The sequence below is a fragment of the Musca vetustissima genome, unplaced genomic scaffold, assembly GCF_032173495.1.
Source record: "Musca vetustissima isolate MV318-11 ecotype Yass unplaced genomic scaffold, APGP_CSIRO_Mvet_v1 utg2048, whole genome shotgun sequence".
Lineage (NCBI taxonomy): Eukaryota > Metazoa > Arthropoda > Insecta > Diptera > Muscidae > Musca > Musca vetustissima.
The window spans coordinates 58,185-83,186 of NW_026875072.1; the positions used below are offsets into that span (position 1 = coordinate 58,185).

General features: G+C 34.6%; 1 protein-coding gene across 1 annotated transcript in view; it reads left to right on the forward strand.

Annotated features, from left to right (window-relative positions):
- LOC133337583 (nuclear pore membrane glycoprotein 210-like) overlaps positions 1–25,002 on the forward strand; it is a gene marked incomplete at its 5' end in the record, with an annotated part of 115,892 nt that overhangs the window by 57,181 nt on the left and 33,709 nt on the right. The window contains one exon of the mRNA XM_061545798.1: positions 15,195–15,347. Within this exon, the coding sequence (XP_061401782.1) occupies positions 15,195–15,347 (153 nt within the window). The remainder of the gene's footprint in view (positions 1–15,194; positions 15,348–25,002) is intronic.

The following is a 25,002-nucleotide window of genomic DNA, read 5'->3' on the forward strand; positions in this document are numbered from 1 at the left end:
TTGTTCGGAATTTTTAGGATTTTGATACTTTGAGTTGGGTAGCAAATCTTCCTACCAAAAAAGATCGATATGTACGTTTTAGGATATCATACATATGACAGTACACCTCATTATTCTGTATTTTAGACAGCTTCGACACTTTTTCAATCAAATTGACTATAATTTAGTATTTTAATAACGGTCCCCCTATATTCAGTATTTTGAGTTCCCATTGCGTAACAAATGTCCCTACCAAAAATGATCGATATCGGCCCACCTTTTAGGACAACCCCCAATATTCGTTACATCGGGCATTTTTTAAACGGAATTGGAGGTAATTTGTCAATTTTAGTTCCCATGATAGCAAATCTTCTTTCCAAAAATTTCCGATAAAGGTCTACTCTTTAGGATAGCCAGCCCCCATATAACGGTATTCCCATTATTCGCTATTTTGATCACCATGACGAGTTTTTCATTCGGCATAATTATATTTGAGTGTATATAATTTAAAAAGATTTATTCAATATTATAAACACAACAAAAAAAGAATTTGTAATTTCATATTACTAACAACAGTTTAGCGTTTGTTTGTAATTCTACAAAAAAAGCTTAATTGAAAAAATCAACAAAACAAGGTTTGAATTAAAGTATTCAAAAAAAGATGGATATGAAATATATGTTAATACTGAAAAATGTGCAATAATAAAATTGCTTATTTTTCGGATCTATAATATTTTTGGATCATTACATAAAAAATTCAAATAATTTATCTATTGTTTTATAATTTTAGTGGTTTGTTTTAAATTTGGAATAAAACATTTTACTTTTTTGTCCATTGTTTAATAATTGGTTTGGCGATATTTGGCATTCGTTACTTTATGAGGCTTCCCTTTTTCCAAGTCTGTTCATGTCTACACGAATACCCATGAACAGCCGTAGTAATACTGTTAACTGAAAAATCAATTTCTATACTGAATATTCGAATGTTGCCTTCTTCCTTAAATTGAAATAGATAAAATTTAAAATTACCCCTAGTATTTTCATATTACATAATTTGAGTAGTAGTAGTTCAGCAAAAACATCACTACAACAAACTATTTTCATAAATTCCTTTTCTTGGAATATTCTGTTTCTTATGATGTTCTTATGAAAATGTTGTTGTCTGCACGCAACATGATGCACAAATTGTTTAATGAAGCAAAAATCCAAAATCGATACTAAGTTATAGTTTCTTTTGGCATTCCTGTACTATCGCCGCCATACACACACACCACCCCCTCATCGGAACGTCAACAGAAGCTTTTCATAATTAATAATATCCTTTTTTATGTTATTCTTCTTATATCTCTGGCTTCACTCTCTCGTTCTCGGTTATAATAAATCGTATATTTTCTTCGAATAAGACACATAACTATTCCAGAGGCAAGGGGCCAAGGGAGGAATTATGTTGTTGCTGCAACAAAAATAGCAATGTCGGTGGCCTTTTCTTTTGTTTGGTAGTGTGAGTGCCTCCCACATTCAGTACTTCTTTCGAATCTTTGGATATTTCAGAATAAAGTTTGATTGGTACGCACACATTAAGTTTGGCAACAAGAAATAGAATGCAAGTGTATAAATCAAGAGAGAGTTTAGTATTTCCTAAAATGATACATTGGTACATACCGATAAATGAATCTAAGTTGGTACATATACACACAGATTAACATATATGAAGTATGTTTGCTTTTCCATGGTAACATATTGTGTTAGCTACATTCAGTCGATTGAATTTGGTGGTTATTTTGATATTCTTACTTGAAGAGAAAATAGACGATTTTTTTATTTAAAATATAATATAATTTAAATTTAAATGGTATTTCGTTGTTATAGGACAATCGTAAATTCCAACATATTTTTTTCAAATTTTGGAGTACAACATTCCAATCAAATTTCAAAAAAAAAAAAAAAATGACCTGGCTTGATTCATTAGTCAGAAAAAAGGTCAAAACGTTAATTAAAGATTTTAAATAAGATTTTGGAGGTAAAAAATTTCATGGGAAAAGAGAAGCAGGTGCAACGACAAACACGAGTTGTCTCAGCTCAACTTAGATCTGGATGGTGCAACCGCCTAAATTCTTATTGGGCATGAATTGTCGGCTCGATACCTAACACATGTCATGCATACGACACATTGCACCTTTTCAACTGCCCAGCTAAGACTACTCATTCAGGTTGCACAAAAATGTTTAAAGTTAATTTCAATGATTATGCCAAGGTTAACAACACAACACATGTCCGTACGCCAAAGCGTACTGAGTATGTTTATGCTATAATGGAAATATTAGATGGTGTACTAAGTATTGCATAGGCCAAAAATAACACAGTGGAAATCGTGTATTACGACACCATTTATAACGACTTATCCGAAAGTCCTCAGAAAAGTTCTGCCCTTTATTTGATATCCCTTGTAACGACATATCGCCTGTAGTGACCAATTTCGCCAGTCCCTTCAACGTCGTTATAAAAGATTTCGACTGTAAAATAATGCATTTCAAATTGACAATTTGTCAAGTCATGTAATATCTAACGAAGTTGATGAGGCTTTTTTCAATTTAGGTTTAATTTCTTTAAGGGGACCCCATCCATTCTCGGGGTCAATTTTTTTTTATTTAATTCGAATCTGCACTAATTCAAGAATGTCCCTACCAAATTTCAAGTGAAAATCTCAAGAACTCTTGAAGATATAGCCGATTTATTGTGTCAGCATCAAGTGACGGCTAAAGGGCTTCTCTTGTGTGAATGGCGGGCACGATAACTCAAAAACTAATAACCCAATCGATTCCAAATGGAATTTAAATTGAATTTTTAATAAAACTCCCACATGATTATTTTAAGAACATTTCTAGGATATATTCAATTCTCTCTCTTATCATGTTCTCTCTCACTAGTATTCGTATTGAAAATTGTCTTTTTTTTCCATAACATCCTCACAAATACCTTCGTCGAATTTTTTTCAAACTAACAAATATTTCTGTGTAGTGTAGAAATAATTCGTTCCTGCTAAATGTAATATCCAAATTATTTGTAATCTATTCACATTTTGGGGAATTGTTTTCCCCCTGTAATATTCTATTTTTGGGGAGAGATTTTATCCGTGGAGAAAAAAAAACAATTTTAGGAGGTGAGGGCGACAGGAATGAACAAGTTTTTCGATTGGAATTAATGTTGCAAAAGCCATTTAGAGATTATGTCATATTCTAAAAACCAAACATAAAAATGGAAAAACAATTTCATTTTTACTATACGCGTATCCATATTCACCTACCCCTCCCCACATGCCATTAGTTGTTGGAGGGCAGCACTGGGAATGAATCTCAGCGCTGCAATAGCATGAAATAGAAAAAAACTATATTTGAAGCAAAATTAAAGTCAACTTCAGCAACGTTCAGTTATTCGTTGTTGTTGTAGCAATGCACAACTGCACAAACATTATCATTACTATCAACATTGCAACCACTACCATCAGCTACAGCAACATTGTCACATATATACATACATATGTACTTACATATTGTATGTATGCCAGCAATGTAGTTGTGCTTTATCCTCTCATTTTCAAGCACTGATTCGCATTTAACCATCTCGGATCAAGCAGTTAGTAGAAGGCACAGTGGAGTGATGATACACATTCCGAACTAGAACTAGGGAATGGAAAAAAGTCAGTCATATATATTAGGTTGAAGAAAAAGAAATTCATTAGGCCGGTCGTAGAAAATGTCGGTAAAATCGAAGAAATGATCGAAGTTGACTGGCATGTTAGTAGTCGTAACATCGCCCAGGAGCTAAAAATCGACCATAAAACTGTTTTAAACCATTTACACAAAGCTGGATTAAAAAAGCTCGATGTTTATGTGCCACACCAATTAACAGAAAAAATAGGATGGATCGAATTTCCATCTGAGAAGCCTTGGCCAAACGGAATGTGATAGACCCATTTCATAAACGTATGGTGATTGGAGATGAGAAATGGATCACATACGATAACCCTCTGCGAAAACCATGGTAGTCAAAGAGCGGTGAAACACCTCAAACGGTGGCCAAACAGGACTAATGGCCAGGAAGGTTCTGCATTACATTTGGTCGGACTGGAAGGGGATTATTTATTATGACTTGCTTCCATATGGACCTTCCTTTATGAGAGAGACATTGTGAAGTTACCTTTAAAATGGCAACAACTCATACAACAAAACGGTGCATATTTGGCCCAAATCGGACATTCCGAAGCATGTTAAATAAAGTCCTATAGTTCATATACAAATAATGGATTTATTTTTCCCCAACATAATATATTAAACCAATAATTGTTGGTACAGTGTATGGGATTAGTGGTCCACGAATTGAGATATCCCCATAAAATATTTCGAATACTTAATGTGTAAAATTTTGAGTTGGGCCTGGCATCTCTATATAACGCCAATTTCTCCTAAATGTATCTACATTTTTTGAGCTTCTTCTCCGAACACAAATGCGTTTTACCTCTTTTGAATTCGGAAAAATTCAAAGCTAAGCTAAACATATCGTTATTAGATAAGTGCCTTCATAAATTAGTTCCTGCTAGGGTTTACATAATATCTGGACAAAGCTTATACACATTTAATCGGTTTTAATCGACAAACTACCTCTGCATAAATGCAACACCATTTTCTGCAATGATTGGCCCAAATTGGCCCACTGTGCCTAGGATATTTGTGCATTTTGAAAGTTCCAAAATTTGAACAGCTACTCACTCTGTTGCTGATGGCTAGATGACTGTTTGGTGGTGGTAGTGTTTGTATATGTGTTTGTCTGAGTGTTCATGTACGAGTATCTCTCTGCCTGTCTGTCTGTTCAGTTTGTCATGATGGACGTTTACCATTATTTTCTGTAAGCCAATGCATTAAATCTGTCATAGCTTCTCGTTGATAAAATGCATCCTCCGCATACAGTCAAACACACACCCGCACCCACTTACGCTACATGGAGACGAAAGCTGAAGCTTGAAAAAAAAAAACGCAGAATAATAGAAAAGTGGATGTTATATTTTATCGCCCATATCATATTCACTTGAACATTTATTCCATGCCAATCTGTGGGACAGACACATGAATTAAATGTTAATACGGTGCAGGGCATGTCATTATGCTGCGAACTTTGTTCATAGTTCTTGTGGTGGTGGTAACATGTCAAAAGTCAATGAATAGTTGTTAGCATTTTTTGTGTGATGTTTCTGCTGTTGTTGTTGTTGTTGTTGCAATTTTGAACAAACAACTGTTACTGGAATTATAAATATTATCCTCTTCAATTGCGTTTCCATGTATGTATGTTTGTATGTCTGTCTGCCTGTCAGTCCGTCATCGAGTCACTTTGCAACAATGTAAATAGTGTTATTTTGTTTTTGTTGCGTGTGGCATTTGGATTAGACTAGTGTTGATGATGGTATGGGCTAATGAAAACATGTTTTTATATTAATTTTGTATGCACTTGCTAAAATAATGCCTTAGGAAAATTACAAATAATTTGAAATACTTTTGGGGGGTAGCAAAATTATCGAATTAAGAACGAAAATAATTGAATAATATTTTGCATGGCGATGAACACCATCCTATACAACTGTGAGACTTCTTTAAACCTACGATCAAAAACCGGGTGTAGTTCGACCATTTTTCTTTTTTACTTAAAAATACTGTAAAATTTACAATAATAGAGATATTAGTTTGGGGAAAAAGAAATCCATTATTTTTTCTGAAGACGGCTGTACTGATAGAATTCTCGTAAAGTATCTATCACACACATCTACAGTGACTCGCCAGAAACTTCGGGAGCTTGGTTGGGAGGTTTTAATGCATCCGCCATACAGTCCGGACTTGCATTGCAAAATTTTTTAATTGATAAAAAATTGGTAGCTAGGGAGGATTGTGAAATTCGATTACTAGATTTTTTTTGCAAATAGAGAGGAGGACTTCACACAATAAAACGGTACATATTTGGCACAAGTCGGACATTCCGAAGCATGTTAAATAAAGTCATATAGTTCATAAATTTAATGAATGAATTTCTTTTTCCCCAACCCGACTCACAATCTTGATTTAAGGAAAATTGACAGTTCGATGATTGTGGGTTGATACGGGTTCGAATATATAATATTGGGCAACGGAAAACTCTCTACGCTTTATATGAGGTTTATGATGTTAAACGTGGTGCAAAATGTTGGACGCAACATTTGTACACAGTCGAATGTGTTCTTTTTCTGACAATCAAATAATTGTCTTTAAATGGGTTTGTGAATTCCCTTTTTTTTCTCCGACATAATGGAAATAACCCGATTTAATTAAGGGAAACAGATTTTGGCTAAGATCGTGTAGGATGTTATTAGAATAGAGAATTCGTTGAAAAAAAAACTTTGAATTGAAATTTGCTGCCAATTTGGTTGGAAATTTGGTACTTTAAAAATACCCGAAATCTTTGTTAGAAGATCTCTAATCAATTCCTTCAAGTGCAAATTGTACTCCACATTATTACAATATTTTTTTTCTTTTTGTTTTTGCAAAATAGTCAGGCTTAATCCCAGTTTGTTGTTTTTATAAAAAACAACTATTTATTAGTGGGGAATGTATGGCATTTTCCGCCGAGGGGTAAGGCAGGGAAGACTATAGTTTCGGATCTCGCCACTGTTCCTCATCAGTTCCCTTAGTTTTTTGTTGGGATATTCTCCCCGTAAGCTAATAATAGCTTCTTTACAAAAAACCTTTCAAACCCAAATGTCTCTTGTGACAATTCGAAGTTCTTACGTTACCAGTGATACGACCCCAATGAGAAGTTCGTTTCGTTGGCGCCTGACTTCGTGGTCAACAAGGTATTTACAGACAACTACAATACATTTCCCACTGCTATGTGTCGTCACTTTGTGACGAATGCACATAACGTTGTTGTTGGTATTGCTATATAAAGCAATAAACCAAACAGTATGACCTGATGAGGATCAGTGGCGAGATCCGAAACTATAGTCTTCCCTGCCTTACCCCTCGGCGGAAAATGCCATACATTCCCCACTAATAAATAGTTGTTTTTTATAAAAACAACAAACTGGGATTAAGCCTGACTATTTTGCAAAAACAAAATACAAATGGTATCCCAAATAACCCGCCAAACACTACTAAAGTTGTAGACGAGGCACGGTCATACTGTTTGGCTTATTGCTTTAACTAGCAATACCAACAACAACGCTATGTGCATTCGTCACAAAGTGACGACACATAGCAGTGGGAAATGTATTCTAGTTGTCTGTAAATGCCTTGTTGACCACGAAGTCAGGCGCCAACGAAACGAACTTCTCATTGGGGTCGTATCGCTGGTGACGTAAGAACTTCGAATTGTCACAAGAGACATTTAGGTTTGAAAGGTTTTTTGTAAAGAAAAGCTAAAAGCTGGGGAGAATATCCCAACAAAAAACTAAGGGAACTGATTGGCGAGATCCGAAAATAGTCTTCCCTGCCTTACCCCTCGGCGGAAAATGCCATACATTCCCCACTAATAAATAGTTGTGTTTTATAAAAACAAACTGGGATTAAGCCTGACTATTTTGCAAAAACAAAATACAAATGGTATCCCAAATAACCCGCCAAACACTACTGAAGATATTATTTTTCCATGATTGAGTATTGAAAATTTTATTGATTGAGTATTGAGTGTTAATATCTGCAATAGTTTTAATTGATATTCATGAGTATTTCATTATACATAAAACATAGTTTGAAAGTTCATCATTCGATTTCTTTCTGCGATACTAACATCCCATTCTAAATTGAATACCTGAACGAATGGTTTTATTTGAAATGTAACAGGTTAAATTGAAAAATTGAATCAAATAAATGTATTAACTCACTTCACTTATTTATTCGTTTAATTGGCTTATTGTTTTCAGTATTCTGTTTTGAGTTCCATGCACAAAAGAAACAAACAAACGTACAAAAAACACATATACACTAAAATGACCGTGAAATGAATAACAAATGAAAAATATAGTTTTTTATTCTTTGATAAGTAATTAAATAAAACCATTTCAGTAATCTTCTGTTTTTTTTTCTTGTTTTCCAACATAAACTATTCAATGACATTTTAACAATGTAAAAAATCTAATACAATCTGCATTGCATTTTTATATACACATAGTGAGAGAGAGAGAGGAGGTGGAAGCTTTTCCTATCTAATGGAAAAGCACACTTTTGTTATTTTGGTTTTGAATCATAAACTTCATTTTTACCGCTTTAATTTTTAATTCCCAGTAAAAAAAAATAAAAAAAAACACACACACACACATATATACACATACATGTATGGACGAATGGAATAAAACAAATGTTTGCTAATATTACCACATCAATCCGCTGCCGTTATTCATCCGCCACACAGACGAACGATAATTGCTGTGCGGTGGCATCCATTTGACTTCCGTTTCAATCAATTTGAATGAAATTACTTTGCAGCTGTGTTGGCTGGCCAATTGTCGATAGTTTTGTGGATTGCTTTATTTTTGTGTTTGTTTTTTCTTGTTTGTCCTTATATTACCACTGAAATATTTTAATGGTCAGCTCTCTTTATGGGGCTGTCGATTTTTGTGTTTTATCACTCGGTTTCATTTGTTTTTCATTCTGTCCATTTGAATAATAAGGATTTGCACCATATGATTATGCCACTGGCGAGGAGAAACACACAAAAATAACAATAACAACCAAATTACAACCACAACATCAACAACAACAAGTGGAATCAATTCACTTTTTTAATTCTATAAACTTTAGCAAATCAACCTCTATTCAATATTGAAAATTGAGTTTTTCATGAAAAATAGAAGAAGAAGAAGAAGAAATTGATGCCCTATGACACAGACTGGAAACAAGTTAAAATCACAGTTGACGGATTTCATATTAATGGGAAATGTAAAATCTGTAATCGCACTTTTTTAGAATAGGTTATAACTAAGTCGTCTCTGTCGATTGCAGATTATTTTATGTTTTAATTATTTATTTATTCATTTGTCCATAATAAACTCCATTTTATTTTGATCGATAAAAAATTAATATATTGAGATTAATTTAATAGCAATTTAGCTAGAATTGTGCATATGTTTGGTATGAATAATTAAAAAGCGAAAATTATTTCAAAAGTAATGTGGGTCAATACAGTTGCTGAAAATTACAAATGTGATCACGAAATACATGGTGGGCTTGTGGGATTCAACATTTGCGGTTTGGAATCAGCATTTATAGTTGCATCTGGGTGTAAAGCTACAACAACAGAGCAAGCGCTATAAAACTTTGAATTTACAAATAATCGTCTATATAGCTCAGCTTAGCTCGTATTATTCAGAGTGAAGCAAATGTCGAACCTTGATAAATGAGAATTTAATTCGCAGATACAAATTCGCATTAACTGCGATATAACTACAAGCTATCAATTTATCCTTTACTTGCATGTGTACGCTACTTCGTTAGCGAATGTGGGAAATATTTAAACATGTCTGCACATTACGTTGTTTTCACGGAAAACTGCAAATGTCAACGTGCTCTCCAATATCGAATATAATTAAAATGTTAGTATCAGTATCAAATTTCACACAAATCCAAATTTTACTAAGTGGTACTACATTTAGTTCATAAGTACTCACCTCAACAATCATTTTCCCAATTTCAGGATTTCAGCCCGATCGATTCACTCAAATCCAAATTGTAGCAACTTTGATACCATTTTGTACATATTAGTACGAATTTCTAAATCTTCCTATATACCCCTATCCTACACTCCATCTTAATTTCAAACTTCAGGATTCCAGCACTATAGTACCATTTAGTACACATAAGTAGAAATTTTCATTACTACCTATATCATATAATCCAATAGAAACCAGATTTTTCCAATTTCAAATTCCAGCCTTATCGGCGCACCCAAATCCAAATTTAGTACCATTTAGTACACATTAGTACGAATTTCCAAAACTTCTACATATCCCAATCCAAATTTCAGGATTCAAGTTGTACCAAATTTAGTACTATTTGGAATACATAATGCAGTCGTAATCTTATTGTATTCGCACACATAAGTTCAAAGTTCCAAAACTACCTACAGATTTCAATACTACTGATGGCAATGTTAATTTCAAATTTCAGGATTCCAGCTTCATTCGATCCTCCAAACTCAATTGTTCTCAATTTTGTAATTTCCTTCTTATATCGACCCTACTTCTCAACTTTGATTCGCATTCCGAATTTCAAGCTTATGGCTCTATCCGTACACATACTACGGAATTGTACCAAATTTAGTACATTTTACAGCTATCCTTCACTGCATCTGTAATCCCCATTCCAAATTTAAGAGTTGTAACTCCATTAGTTCGCCAAATACAAATGGTACGATATTTAGTTCTAGTACGAATTTTTAAAAAACCCAATATCGAATAATGACAGAACCAGACAATTTTGTCTTTTCAAAAAAGTTCCAAAATTTTAGAGTATCCAAATTCTCATATACAATTTGGGTCCTTTGGATTGGGAGACATTTTGGTTGCGTTGGTATATACAACGATAAACATTGTATGAGGGCCTTTGACCACTTCAATAGCACATTCTGGCAACAGTGAAAATTCATCATCGTCATACCAAGGTTTTATAATTTTATAATTTATAATTCTTCTGTCAACATTGGTCACCCGAAGAAGGGAAATAGGTAATATCATCAGTTGTTCAATAATGTGGCTTTAATGGTAAATTGGCCATTCCCAAATTGCGTTAAATTTATTTTATTTTATCGTTTGTGTTCTACCATACTAAAAGTCGATAAAATGCATTACTTCTCCTAGAAATATACACACATACATATTCATTGCACATCAGGCCCAAAAGGGAATGAAATAAAATTTGGTATCCAAATATTGGAATGAATAATAATGTTTAGCATTTAACAGACACACGCACATACACACCTCTCTCGCTTCGAGCCCTGCATGCTTGCAATTTATTTTGTTACACACATCACCTTCTGCGTATTTATAAACAATAAAAATCTCCACACATAAAATCGTCACAAAAAACGAAAATATTTTATTAAATACATGTAAATGTTTACATACCTTCATACCTTTGTAGATATTTTCGAAGTTCAACTCCATCAGGTCTAATTCAGTTTCACATATTTACACAGTTGCCTGAAGGTGTGTACATATTTACACAGTCCGACGGACATTGGTGTACACAGCAAAAAACGACCACGACGTCGACGACAACAGCAATAGCAATAAAACAAGGAATGTAATGGAATTCTAAACAGATTTCAATTAAAATAATTTACTTTCATATTCACTCTAAGCACAAATATGAAAATGATTATGACACTGCGCGAAGTACCAGGAATTGTCAGTCGGTCAGTCAGTTTGAGTAGCAACACAACAAAACATAAGAAAGTATGTCGAAATGGAATTGAAATTTTATGGATTTGTTCGATTGAAATGAATATTTAATTTTAAAGCGTACAACAAATCGATTATTATATTTTTTCTTAAGGGCATGATTAGGAATTAGTGACCCCTGCCATTTTTGCAACTAATCCCAATTTTGTTCCAGAAAATTGTCAATCGATTGTAATTGCAAAAAAGTAGACAAGGAATGAATGAGTTTTATTATAATCGGTTTATGGTAGTCCGTTTTATAGACGAAGGGTTAAAAAGAGCTGCTTTATGAAATAATAAATAATTTGATGATAAGGACGTGCTATATTGATTATCTTTGAAAAAGTTTCTTAATACGTATTGGGCAACATCAACATTACACAACAATTCAGTTGAGAGGAATAATTTTTGTGAACAGTCATAATTTTTGTGAACTAATGAGATGAAGGAAAAAGTGTGTGATCGAAGTAAATATAATGAGTAGCTTGCAATTCATCAGCTCATTTTAGATTTTGAAAGAGTTACATTTTCTCTGAGGACTAAAACGTAATTTTTTTTTTTTCAAATAAAAAGCGTTAATAGTATGTTGGGGAAAAATAAATCCTTTATATTTTTTGTGTAAATGGTTTAAAACAGTTTTATGATCGTTTTTTGTCTCCTGGACGGTCAACTGCGATCATTTCTCCGATTTTATCGACATTTTCGACAACCGGCCAAAAATTCCTGAACGGAATCTACAAATCAAAATTGCACATAATTGGCTGTTACAGTATCGAAACCATAAACACCATTCACAATTTTAGCCGCTTTGCTTGCATTTTCGCCTTTGTTAAAGAAAAATGTAAAATTTAAAGAATTTTCTCTTTGTTCACTTCCATTTGTAACACCCTGTAACTCACAGCTGAATGCACTAAACAAAAAACAGCTAAATAATTTTTTTTTTACTGCGAATTGTCACCCTTCCAACGATCATAAATCTGAAATTGGTTGATCGATACTTTACCAGAAATCTATCAGTACACCCAACTACCGAAAAAATAATGGATTTCTTTTTAAACCATTTACAATTGACCAGAAACGGCCAGAATTGTCCAACAGTAGAGGTGTCGTGTTCCACCAGGACAACGCTAGGCCACACACACATCTACAGTGACTCGCCAGAAACTTGGGAAGCTTGGTTGGGAAATTTTAATCTATCCGCCATACAGATCGGACTTGGCACCAAGCGATTATCATTTTTTTTTTTTGCATTGGAAAATTTCTTTAATGATAAAAAATTTGTATCTAGGGAGGATTGTGAAAACCGACTACTAGAGATTTTGCGTATCAAATGATTTTAAGTTGCCCATAAAGAAGTTACATTAAAATGGGATACTACGCACAGTGTCACAACCGCGGCCATAAATGGTCAAAACCAAGTACCACGGAGGACAAATTTTTTGATGAGGATTGATAGAAAATACTCCTATTAGAATAAATATGAAATTTTACATCGATATGTCGAGTAGTTTTGTCTCTACAAAGGTTCAAATCTGATAATTATTTATAAACTGATTTTTTTTACCATATTTTCGAAAAATGAGTGTGTTTTTCTGATGCTCAAATATTTGAATATTCAAATTAACGGTTATTATAAAAGTGTTTATTTTGGTTGCTGTATATGTAAAAACTAGGATTCGCTTTAGTTTGTATGTATATAGATATCATATGGTGTATACAGTCGTCCACACTTGTAGTACTTAGTTCATCAAATTTGTAAAACAAATTTGGAAATTAGTGGAGCAGAAAAAAAGTTTAAAAAAGGTTAGGTTTTTTTTTTTTTCTTTGAGTGGTGAGAAGTGTGTTATTTAAGGAATAAAAAAAATTAGCTGCGGAGCCCTGCGGTCCTAAGAGTTATTTAACTTTTTTGGTGACCACCTTATGAAAAAATATGGCATATTCACGAAATGGTTAGAAGCGAATATTATGTTATGTATACAATTAAATAAGTTATTGAGGGTCAAATAGGAAGGAGAAAATGGACTCAGAACATATTAATAATACAATATTTTCCATAAATATGCAATTAAGTGGTAAAAACGTTATTCGAAGCGGAGATATGGGAGAATTGGTTTTAAAATATAGCTTTTAAATAAATTTTCAGTCAGTTTGAAGATTATACTTATTAATCAGATCATTTGAGACATAATGTTATAATCTAAATGTAGAGGTCGCACTTGAATTACCTTTGTGAAAAGTTCATACAGAAAAATATCAGTTCATGGCATGGGATATGCAAAGTGCAGTACAATACCTTTTGAGCGACTTTCACAAGATGCTAACAAGTCATGCCAACAAATAATTAGTAGCAGCCCGAACTTTTGTTAAAGCCGAGTTAAATAAGGATTTTATTTAGTATTTTATATTACAATCCGACCTTGTAATATCTTAAACAGCCATAAAGTAAAGGCCCAGGATTATACTGTGGACGATACTAAATCGTACATTTGGGAAGACAATAGACCCTTTGTATGGGAGGTATATCAAATCTTGGCCCGGTCTACCCAGTTTTTAGTTCGTTGCTTTATAGGCATAAGTAAATGTAAATTGCCAATTTTCATTGAATTTGGTTGAATAATAAAGATTTTATAGCCCAAAATAGTAAAATTTTCAAGACCCTTTGTATGGAAGGTATATCAAATCTTGGTCTCGGTCTACCCAGTTTTTGATCAGTTGCTTTATAGGCCTAATTAAATGTAAATTGCCAATTTTCTTTGAATTTGTTTGCATATTAAAGATTTTATAGGCCAAAAAGGGTGACATTCTCAAGACCCATTATATGGGAGGTATACCAAATATTAGTCCGACCTATCCAATTTTTTGTCAGTTGCTCTTTAGGCCAATAAAAAGCACATGTACCAAATTTCATTAACTTACGATAACTCCTTCTATTTTTGGCCGCTGTTTATATGAACTCGCGACATAGTGCTACGTTCGCATTATATTACATATTGGTTTTACTTCACGGATCACCAGAAATAGTGGTCCAATCTTCCTCATCAACCCATTTGATCTAAGTTTGAATGGAATATAATGAATAAGTTTGGGCCAAATCAGTTACTTCCTGTTCGAATGTTTCTGAATCGACTCCAAATTGTCTGTAACCGTTTTTGTGCTAGCCCAAAGCCTGGGAACATAAAATACAAATTAAAAATAAAAATTAAATCATTTTGTTCTGTGTACATTTTCCATGCAATATATTTTGTTTACATTACAAATATTATACATTTTTATATACATGTGTATGTATACCATGTATGTTTATGTATTTGTTTAGCATTTAGTTTTTATATAAACGCAAAAAAGTGCAAGGAGAGCATGTATTGTCTTTACACAAAATAATAAAAAAAAAACAAACACACACACAAACAAAAAATGCTCCATTGTAAACATTAGACAAAAGTAAATATTTAAATTTGCATTATATAAAGTGTTGTCGTGTTGTTGTTGCTATTGCTGTAATCTACACAAAACTCATATGTTTTGGTCAAATCAAACAAACCAACAAAAAACGAAAGAAAAAACCCGAAAAAAACATTTGTAGCAATTATTAAAGAATAAAAGAATGCAGATATTTAATTTGTTCGGACAAAGACATATGACGAAGACTCATAAATAAATAACTATAATAAACAACTATTTGTTGATAATCTTTTTTTGTGTGATATTTATATTTGAATTTGTTGCTTTACCCTCTCGGCTCTGCTCTCTATTGTTACAGGTCAAACCCTCAGATCCCGCATATTTGAAAGTGTCTGTACACACAAAAGCCCACGGCTCTATTCAGTACAAAATAAAGATTTTGAAACAACTTCCATTGGATGAGCAAATATTCGTTCATGTTGTGTCGCCATCAACAATGCAGGATATTCAGGTAAGTCGAATTACTCGAAAAGATAATTGAAATTAATTTAATGAAAAATCGGCTATTAGTTGCGGAATTGCGAATACACACATTTTTGTACTATGTTCTTAAAAATTGAATAATTGATTAGTTATTTAGTTATTGATTAGTTATTTAACACTGTGACACTGTTATTTAACACTGTAACGGGTTCTGGGGTGTGGAAAATTCCTTATGGGGATAAATTCCCCATGGGGATATGGGGATAAATGCCCAGAATCCAGAAGGACAAATGCAAGTTATTGATGATTTTGTTGTTGGTAACTCCAAGGTGCATGAACAAAAGCTTTTATATAATTGTTTGCTAATACTTTATTATTTATTTATTGACATTTCTCAGTCAAATCGAATGAGGAATCTATAATGAGGATCTATAATACATATCCTTCCTCGATTTGGAGTCCTTGTACATCGTTGTCGTCCTTATTTTTTTTAACCACAAGACAAGATTTTTTCACTTCCAAATTCTACAAGAATGTCGCTCATATGATATTCGTATGTTTTTATTTTCGATGATTCCATGTGATTTGCAAAGTTTTCAGCTTTTACATGATATACCTATAACTTTAATCGGTTGATTAAAACTGGTACAAAAATCGGTTTCATTATCTGAAAATCAAAAATATAGCGATCCGAAAGCGTACGAATATCGATTTCACGTCTTTGGGAAACCTATAAAAAGTACAAGAAGCGATGCATTTTTTGTTTTGGAACCGGATCCAGATGATCATAATTGATTATTTTTAGTCTCTCTACAGACCACAATTAGGACCAGAGCATCTCGAAAAACCTCTTGTATATATCCAAAGTGGTGTAAAATATCATATAGTCGTCGGCACCGTCCGACATTTTTCTTTCTATACCCTTTACCACACTGTGGTAGGTAGGGTATTGTGTCTTTGTGCATATGTTTGCAAAATGCACAGAATCACTTTCTGAGTCGATGTATGCATATCCGTCCGTCCGTCCGTCTGTCCATGTTAAATTGTAAACAAAGTACAGATCACATTTATGATCCGAATTGGATGAACACTGCTCATTTATTTGGTGCACCAAAGACCGAATGGTAAGCCGATTGGCACAAAATTTTGCACCACGTACTGATATTACTATAAAAGAACGTGTGTAGAGTTGTGTTGAAATCGGTTCAGATTTGGATATAGCTCCCATATACATTGGTGGCCAAAAATAAAGCAACTAAAATTGCAAGGTTATTAAATGCCACTTGTGAAAATAATTTATCACAGAAAATTAATACATCAGTTTTACTGTTGCCGTTGTCATAGCAGTAAATATATATACCCATTTAAGAGTTCAACGAAATTTGTGAGGCGGTTATCGTTGGATATAACCTCAGAACAGAACGTGGCGAACTATCGTAGCAGACCTACATGTCCGGTGTTTTCGGTGTTTCTGCATGACAATAACCTCAAACATGTCAAAGATTGTTTGTGAGAGTCAAAAATCTGGGTTTATAATGAGATAAATTGGGTACATCTCTCTTTCGGCTGAAGTTTTTAATGTTCTGTTTTCGACAAAGATCAAAATCCGTATCAGGTCATTTATTGAAGCGGAAATGATCCACAGAAAATGCAGCTAAATCCGCGATATTTTCAAAAACATTTTTGGCCAAATTTCGTGTTTTTGGAAGGCCAGTTCCCGCCGTTCTACATACACATAATATATATCATACACAAAATATATATCAAATTACTCAGATTCGCGAGTACAATAATTTTGTAATCGATTATTAGAAATTCCTAAGTGCGTATTAAAGCTAGAAGTAAAATTCAAAAAACACTCAAAATCGAGCTTCAAAATGTCAGCATCATTTAAAGGTAGATGTAGTTAAAATTTTGAAATATTATACATTTTGTTGGCTTTTAGTTTTACTTTCACACGAAGACCGTGAAATGAGTAGCTTAGTCACAAATCAATAGAGAACATACAAAAACGGGTTCGCCTCAACCTGTTTTTATACACTTTTTTACATTAAAGTAGACACAGCTTCCACCCAAATAATGTGTGGAGGTCAATATCATGAAAAGTTTGCAACGACAGATCAATTCACCCAAAACTATTCACTTCTTTTCATATACTTAAGTAATTCCCGAGTTATAAAGGGTTCACCCCTCGGCTTCAGCTATTTTAAAAAATTGGCAATATTGCCCATATATATTACACCCATACATAATTTATAATGCGTTACTTAAAGATTCTTAGAAAACCTCTTCTTGTGTACATCCAAAGTGCTGTAAGATATCATTTAGTCAGCACCGTCGACTTTTGTCTTTTCCTTAATGTTTTGCTATAACGCTCGAATAAAGAAACAATTTGCTGTACGTGGGTTTTAATAGGCAGTATTATACTTTTATATATGATTTTTTACTAATCAAGTTGTCTATGCGTAAGTAATAATTATGAAATAATTATTAATTTCTCCGAAAATCATCTACACAATTTGTTCATATCCTATTTTATTTGTAATGTTGTTCATCGTGATTCTTTAAATCCCAAAGTTTTGATTAATATGATAGGGGGAGACATATCACCCCAATTCCAAGTTGAATGTTTTTTTTTACTTGAACAACTGTTACCAACTTTCGCCCAAGGTTTACTATTAAAAATGTTTATTTTTCTTATTTTTTTTATAAAATATTAAATAAATGTTGAAGGAAATCTCACTGTCGTTGTTCTTCTTAGAAATCAGAGAATGTGAAATTGTCTTGTAGTTGTTATGTAATTAGCAAAAAGACTTGTTATTTAAAAATTTAATGAAGTTAAAAACTTATTACAATGAAAACGAACAGACACATGACATATGTGTATGTGTTTGTGAGAGAGTATGGTGTGTGTGTGTGTGATTATATAACAGCATATTAAAATATTCATATTTTCTTATTTAACGTCAAGCAAAACGACTGATGTCGGAAACTTGGGTTTTATTTAAATTTTCTAGTGTTGCAATATTTTGAAAAGGGTTTTTGTTGCCGTAAAGAAAAAAGAACGAAAACCGACGACATTGTAGAGCTTCAGTTATTTGCATTGCAGGGAATTCGTTGATATCCGTATTGGTAGAAGCACCAACTCGAGGGAAATTTCCTTGAATCTGGATGCAGACACAGTTCCAATTTCCTTTGAATTTACATCTCTGATGCTGCTGCAGATATGCGCTCAACTGTTTGGTATTCCAATAGTTTTTGTTCAAACAGCGATAAGAACTTTATGAGCTGAAATTTGTATATTTTTTATTTGGCAGATTCAATTGTTGTTGCTGCCACAATTTACAAGCTAGCTGCACATGCAACCAACAGCAGTGCGGCTGCTGCTCTCGGCTCCATGCATGCCTGCCTGAATGGTTGGTTGGTTGGCTGTATCTTTATCCGATTTATATACCATGTATTTGTCTGTTGGTCTGTTTAAATGTATGTGCGAGTGTGTGTGTGTCTGCGTGTAAATATCTTAAAATTACATGCAATATTATGTCTGTGTGTATGTGTTCAGATACATACATACATGTTGTGTTGTAAATATTTTCATGTGCATGTATGTACAAAGCTTAAGAAATGTAGAGTGCGTGCTCACGTTTTTTTCCTTTACAAACAATCATACACACAAACTCACACGTACACTTACACACCATCCTTTCATAACTTTTCTACAGTTTTTATCCGTAAAATTCGAAAAAGTTTATTATAAACATTTTTGTTAACAACTTTAATTTAAACTTATTTTAAACTATTTCCGTGTTTCTACACTTCTAATTCGATTCTGTTTTGTGTGTGTGTGTGTGTGTGTGTGGCCGAAGAAAGATTTGACAGTGTTTTGAAGATGGAGGTATTTTCTGAAGAACAATGTTACATTGTAAACGAGTATGATAAAAATAAAGGCTGTAATTAAAAAAAAAACTATATTTTTTTAATTACATTGCAATCATTAGTCCGGTAGCTGGAGCGACTGCATTGTATTCAATTTCCATAATTTTATGATTTTTTCCAACTCGATAAGCAAACTGAGGATCCCCGCATTGTCGTTTTTCATATAAAATGTCTATTGTGTCCAATATCGCAAGCAAAAAATCGTAAAGTTAAAATTCGAACCGATCTGGCTGTACGGTGAAATATTAGTTTTTGAAATTAAGCGATACGGATTGAGCCAATTTGACTCATTTCATATTTGATAACTACATTCGAATATGTTCTAGATTTGGTAAAGAAATATTACATTGAGCCAAGTTCTGGTCAAATCGGATACTCAATACGCTTCGTTTTAGATTTGAACATGTTGAAAAATTTTAACCCTTTATGAGGGCATACTACAGCAGGGAGAATATCTTACTTTACTTAGCTGGCTTGTTACAGAACGGTTGTTCCATAAGCAGAGCTTAAAAAATATTTCCAAGCGCGTCGGTCTTGTGCGCAAATCCATCAATTTGGAAGACCACGTTCCAATATGTTGTTTTCTACTTGGTCTTTCCATCTAATTCGTGGCCTTCCCCTTCTATGGGAACCATCAGTGGGCTCATTTTTATATGCGTTTTGAGCTGGGGCATTTTCATTCATCCGCACGTAGTCGCTGCAGCTCAATACGACTATGTCGATGGCCGCGTATAAATTGTAAAGCTCGTGGTTCATTCGACGCCGACATTCACCGTCGACGCAGATCTTTCGAAGAATTTTTCTCTCAAACACCCCAAGAGCTGCCTCATCTGCTTGCGCAAGTACCATGCTTCTGATCCATATAATAACACGGGTAGTATCAGCGTCTTGTAAAGTGTGAGTTTGGTATGGCGGGAGGTGGCCTTGTTTCTAAACGGCTTGTCCGAATTTCAAAACTGATGTCATTTGTTTATTTATGGCGGTACCAAGGTATATAAAGTCTTTAACTACCTCGAAGCTGTAGTTCTCAAGTTCCACAGTAGGTCCGAGTCTACTGGACGTCTTGCGCGTTGATACCATCAGTTTGGTCTTCTCGCCGTTTACTGCCAGACCCACTTTGGCAGACTCCTTTTCAATTTGTTCAAAGGTGGCTGTTACCAGTCGCAATGTTCGGCCCATTATATCAATGTCATCGGCGTAGGCGAGTAACATGTGTTGTTTGGTGTACAGAGTGCCATTTCTGTTCACCTTTGCGTCTCGTAGGACCTTTTCCAGTAGGATGTTAAAAAGATCACACGACAAACTGTCACCTTGTCTGAATTCTCGTTCGGTATTGAAGGGCTCCGATAGGTCCTTTCCTACTTTAACTGCTGACCTTGTGCCACTTAAAGTTATCCTGCATAGCCGTATTAATTTTGTAGGAATGCCGAACGCAGACATGGCTTTAAACACCTCTGAACGGATAGGGCTGTCGAATGCGGCTTTATAGTCGACAAATAGGTGGTATGTGTCGATGTGTTTTTCGTGGGTCTTATCCAGGATTTGGCGCAGAGTGAAAATATGGTCAATGGTGGATTTGCCAGGTCTGAAGCCGCATTGGTGTGGTCCGATTATGTCATTGACCATTGGCTTCAATCGTTCACACAGCACATTGGATAGCACTTTATATGCGATGGGAAGGAGACTTATTCCTCTATAGTTGGCACATATCGTCTTGTCTCCTTTTTTGTGCGCGGGACACAGGATGCTGAGGTTCCAATCACTGGGCATGCATTCATCTAGCCAAATTGTGCTAATCAGCTGCTGCATGCTCCTGACCAGCATCTGGCCACCAGACTTGAATAGTTCGGCTGCTCACCCATCGGCTCCTGCTGCTTTGTTGTTCATGGCGGTATACACTCTATACCATCATCTCTTATTGGTTCTGGGGTATCTTCTTTATCGCCACTATTTGATACTAGAAGCTTTTCGAAATGCTCCTTCCTGATCCTCAACACGCTGTCTGTATCTGTCACCAGGTTCCCTTCTTCGTCTCTACAGGAGGATGTGCCTGCACCACAGCCTTCGGTTTGGTGTTTTACTCGTTGGTAAAATTTCCGGACTTCATTCTGACTCCTGTACATCTCGATTTGCTCACGCTCACGTTTTTCTTGTTCTTTCTTCTTTTTTCTGAAAACACGTTTCTCCTCTCTCCTTTTCTCCCGATAATTCTCCATCACGTTACGTATTGCTACTGTCTGCAGGGTTGCCCTATACGCTGCGTTTTTCTCATCAGCAGCATTACGACACTCCTGATCGTACCATGGGTTTTGTGTTGTTGGTTTTGGTACCCAATTGTTCCTTTTGCTGCAGTTTATAGGGAGTGGGCAATTCTTTGTCATTGTGCTTCTATACTGTTATCGGGACAAGAAGTGCTTTCTTCAAGCAGATGGGTAAGTTGAGCGGAGTAGGCCTCGGCTACCTGTTGTGTTTGCAGTTTTTCGACGTCGAGTTTCCGTGTTGTATTAGATCGCACCTTTGCTGCAACATTAAGACAGGTGCGTACCTTGGCTGCCACAAGGTAATGGTCCGAATCGATGTTCGCTCCTCGGATCGATCGGACGTCTAAAACACTGGATGAATGCCTTCTCGTTACTTGATCAGGAGAGATCCAGGTGGCCTTGTGTATATCGAGATGCTTGAATCTGGTGCTTCTAACTACCATGTTTTTTGCTGCCGCTAAGTCAATCAACCTCATGCCGTTGTCGGATGTTTCTTCATGAAGGCTCAATTTTCCGACGGTGGGGCCAAAGATATTTTCCCTTCCGATTTTTGCATTAAAATCTCCCAGCAGAATTTTAATGTCTTGGTCAGGGCAACGGTCATATGCTTTTTCTAGGCGCTCGTAAAATATGTCTTTAGTCTGTTCATCTTTATCTTCGGTCGGAGCATGGACGCAAATTAGACTGATGTAAAAGAACTTCGCTTTTATACGGATTATAGCAATTCGCTCATCTACTGGAGTGAATCTGGAGACAAGGTCTTTGATTCTCCTGTTAACCATAAATCCGCAGCCAAATTCATGTCTCGTTTCATGGCAGCTATAATACAGGGCGTAATCGTCTGATTCACTTACGCCTGTCCCTTTCCATCGCATTTCCTGTAAGGCAATAATATCGGCTTTGTACTTCTTGAGTATATCCGCCAAAGCGAATACTGCGCCTGTTCTGTACAACGTGCGCACATTCTAAGTGCAGATTCGCAGATCGTGATCCTTTATACGTTTCGGGGGTCGTCAACATTAAGGGGGTTTGGTTTTCTTTTTCTTTGCTTTTTCATAGTAGATTGGTTTTTCCGAGAGTGGGCAACTAACCCGACGCCTCAACCCACATATAAGCTCACTGTTTCATCGGGTGATGAGAATAGCTCCCCAGGTGGCACCGCGGGGAGGTCAGTGTCCACAATTGAGATGAAAGAGGGACCAAGATAAGCCTGGACTTCGCCATGTTAAAGCCAATCCGAGCCGTTGCTTGGTATCTATCATCTCCCCAACGCCACCCAGGGAGAATACCTATGAAACTTATTTTCAGATTCAAAGAAAGTTTGACAAAGATATAATTAACACATTCGAACATGATATAGTTTTAGTAATAACATTAGGTTATGTAAAGTTTCGATCGAACCACGAAGAATCCTTTCGCGGGATATTATAAATGTATTTTTCAGACAAAAATTTAACGTTTATAAGGAAGGTACTAGATGGTGTGGTCTGATATTCTCCATCTTGGGATATGATTTAGGTTTGGAAGAAATATTACAATGTATTTGGATTAAATCTGCAACTCCTTTCGGAAAAGGCATTTACCAGCCGGACAAACATTTCAGTCTTAAGGCTTCGTGTAAAAAATAGTTTATATGTAAAAACGTTTTCTATGAATATTTCATTTAAATTGAATTGAAATTAAAAACTAAATTTTTAAATTTCTACAAAAAAAAGATATTACTTCGGAACTGCAAACGGACAAAAAAAAACCACCCCCCCCCCCCCCCCCCCCCCAAACTTGAAGTACAGATACAAAAATTAAAATCAATAATTCAATAACTCCAAAATATCCTGGACTTGGTTAGCGTGTACAGACTTCAATTGGGTGCAGAATATTCCATGTTGAAAAATTTGTAAATATCGTGTGAAGCTAACGGAATATCAGATTTCATCTAAACGACACATCGTAAAATTTTTACCTAGAAAATTTAAAAAAATCAAATATTTTACGAATGGAATCTACGATTTGATTCAAACTGTGCATTTCTTATTAACTTTTCCAAAACAAATGGAGAATCCTGCGGGGTCTAAACTTAGCAGCGATATGTCATAGACACTTTTGAAATTTGTTTTTTTATATATAAACATCTGCTTTACTTCTCTCTGGACAAAATATGTGAGTAAAAAATTACCCATATGTGATTTTTTTAACGAATATTTCTGGTAGAAATAGTTGTATAATTATAAAATAGACCAATTCAGATTTGCATCAGCACTTCGCATTCCATCAATACAAAAATACCTACCAGACATAACAACAAATTGTTGTTATTTTCGCAACACTGTGAATTTTATGATGGGAGAGAAAGAGGACCCAAAGTTATCGACCATTACTTTGAAATACTTTTATCAATTACTACTTGCATGAAGAGCAAATGTTATTCGTTATATCATTGTGTTTAAAAATGTGTAATGTGTGGTAAAACCATTTTTGTTGTTGTTGTTGCTGTTGTACATTCATCCACACCAGTTGGTAATGGTGGTCGCATAGTCATGCACTTTTAATACTGCCACTCATACGTTTAACAAAAGTTTAACGTTTCTGCCCAGCTAGCATTTGGAAGATCGTTTTTGAAAAAATCACCGTAGGGAGTCTTTAAAGAGTCCTTTGGTGATTAAAAACTGATTGACTCACTTGGACGACCAAAAAGGGACTCTAAAATGACTCCTTCTTATGATTAAAAATAGTTTTATTTTAATTACAACAAAAAAATTTATAGCAGTCGCAAAACAATCATCAATGTGTGTAAAATATGACTGTTTGTTCCGTTATTTGTCATCATATTTTGATCATCTGGAGATTGAAAAATGCTTAATCAAAAAAAGAGTATGCAGATGTTTGAAAAGTGATTAGAATTGTGTATTCTCTGATCACATTTTGCACAGATGGGTGATTAAAAAATGTTTGTTTTGTTTTCTTCCAAGTAAAACAAGACATTTTTTGCATTTACTGGAGAAAATTTTCATTTTTGCTCATTTATAAATGTTAAGTGGAGGTGTTAATATCAATTTTTAGTGAAGTGTAACAAAAGTATTAAAAGGTGAGTTAATGTGATTTGATAATTAATCAACTAAATTAATTAAACTAACGAAATTCATTATAATTTATTTTCAGAAAGATTTTATTGCAAGAAACGATGGCGTGCTCAATTTCTTGGAGCTGCAGTTCGGAAGGTGTTCACAGATGGCTTAGCTACGCAAGACAGCTGAAGGGAACCTGATCAAAGGCTAGCGCAAACAATTATTTATAGCAACGGCAATCAAAAGTAAGTTCATTTTTCAAACATATAAGGTTTTTATTAAGGCGGAACATATATATTTCCTTTCAGATATTTGTCATCGGTAACGATAAAGAAGTGAACAGTATTCATCAACACAATTTTCTACATGCAGACTGGGTAAATTATTTTTATATGTATTATTAACAATATATTTGATATATTTA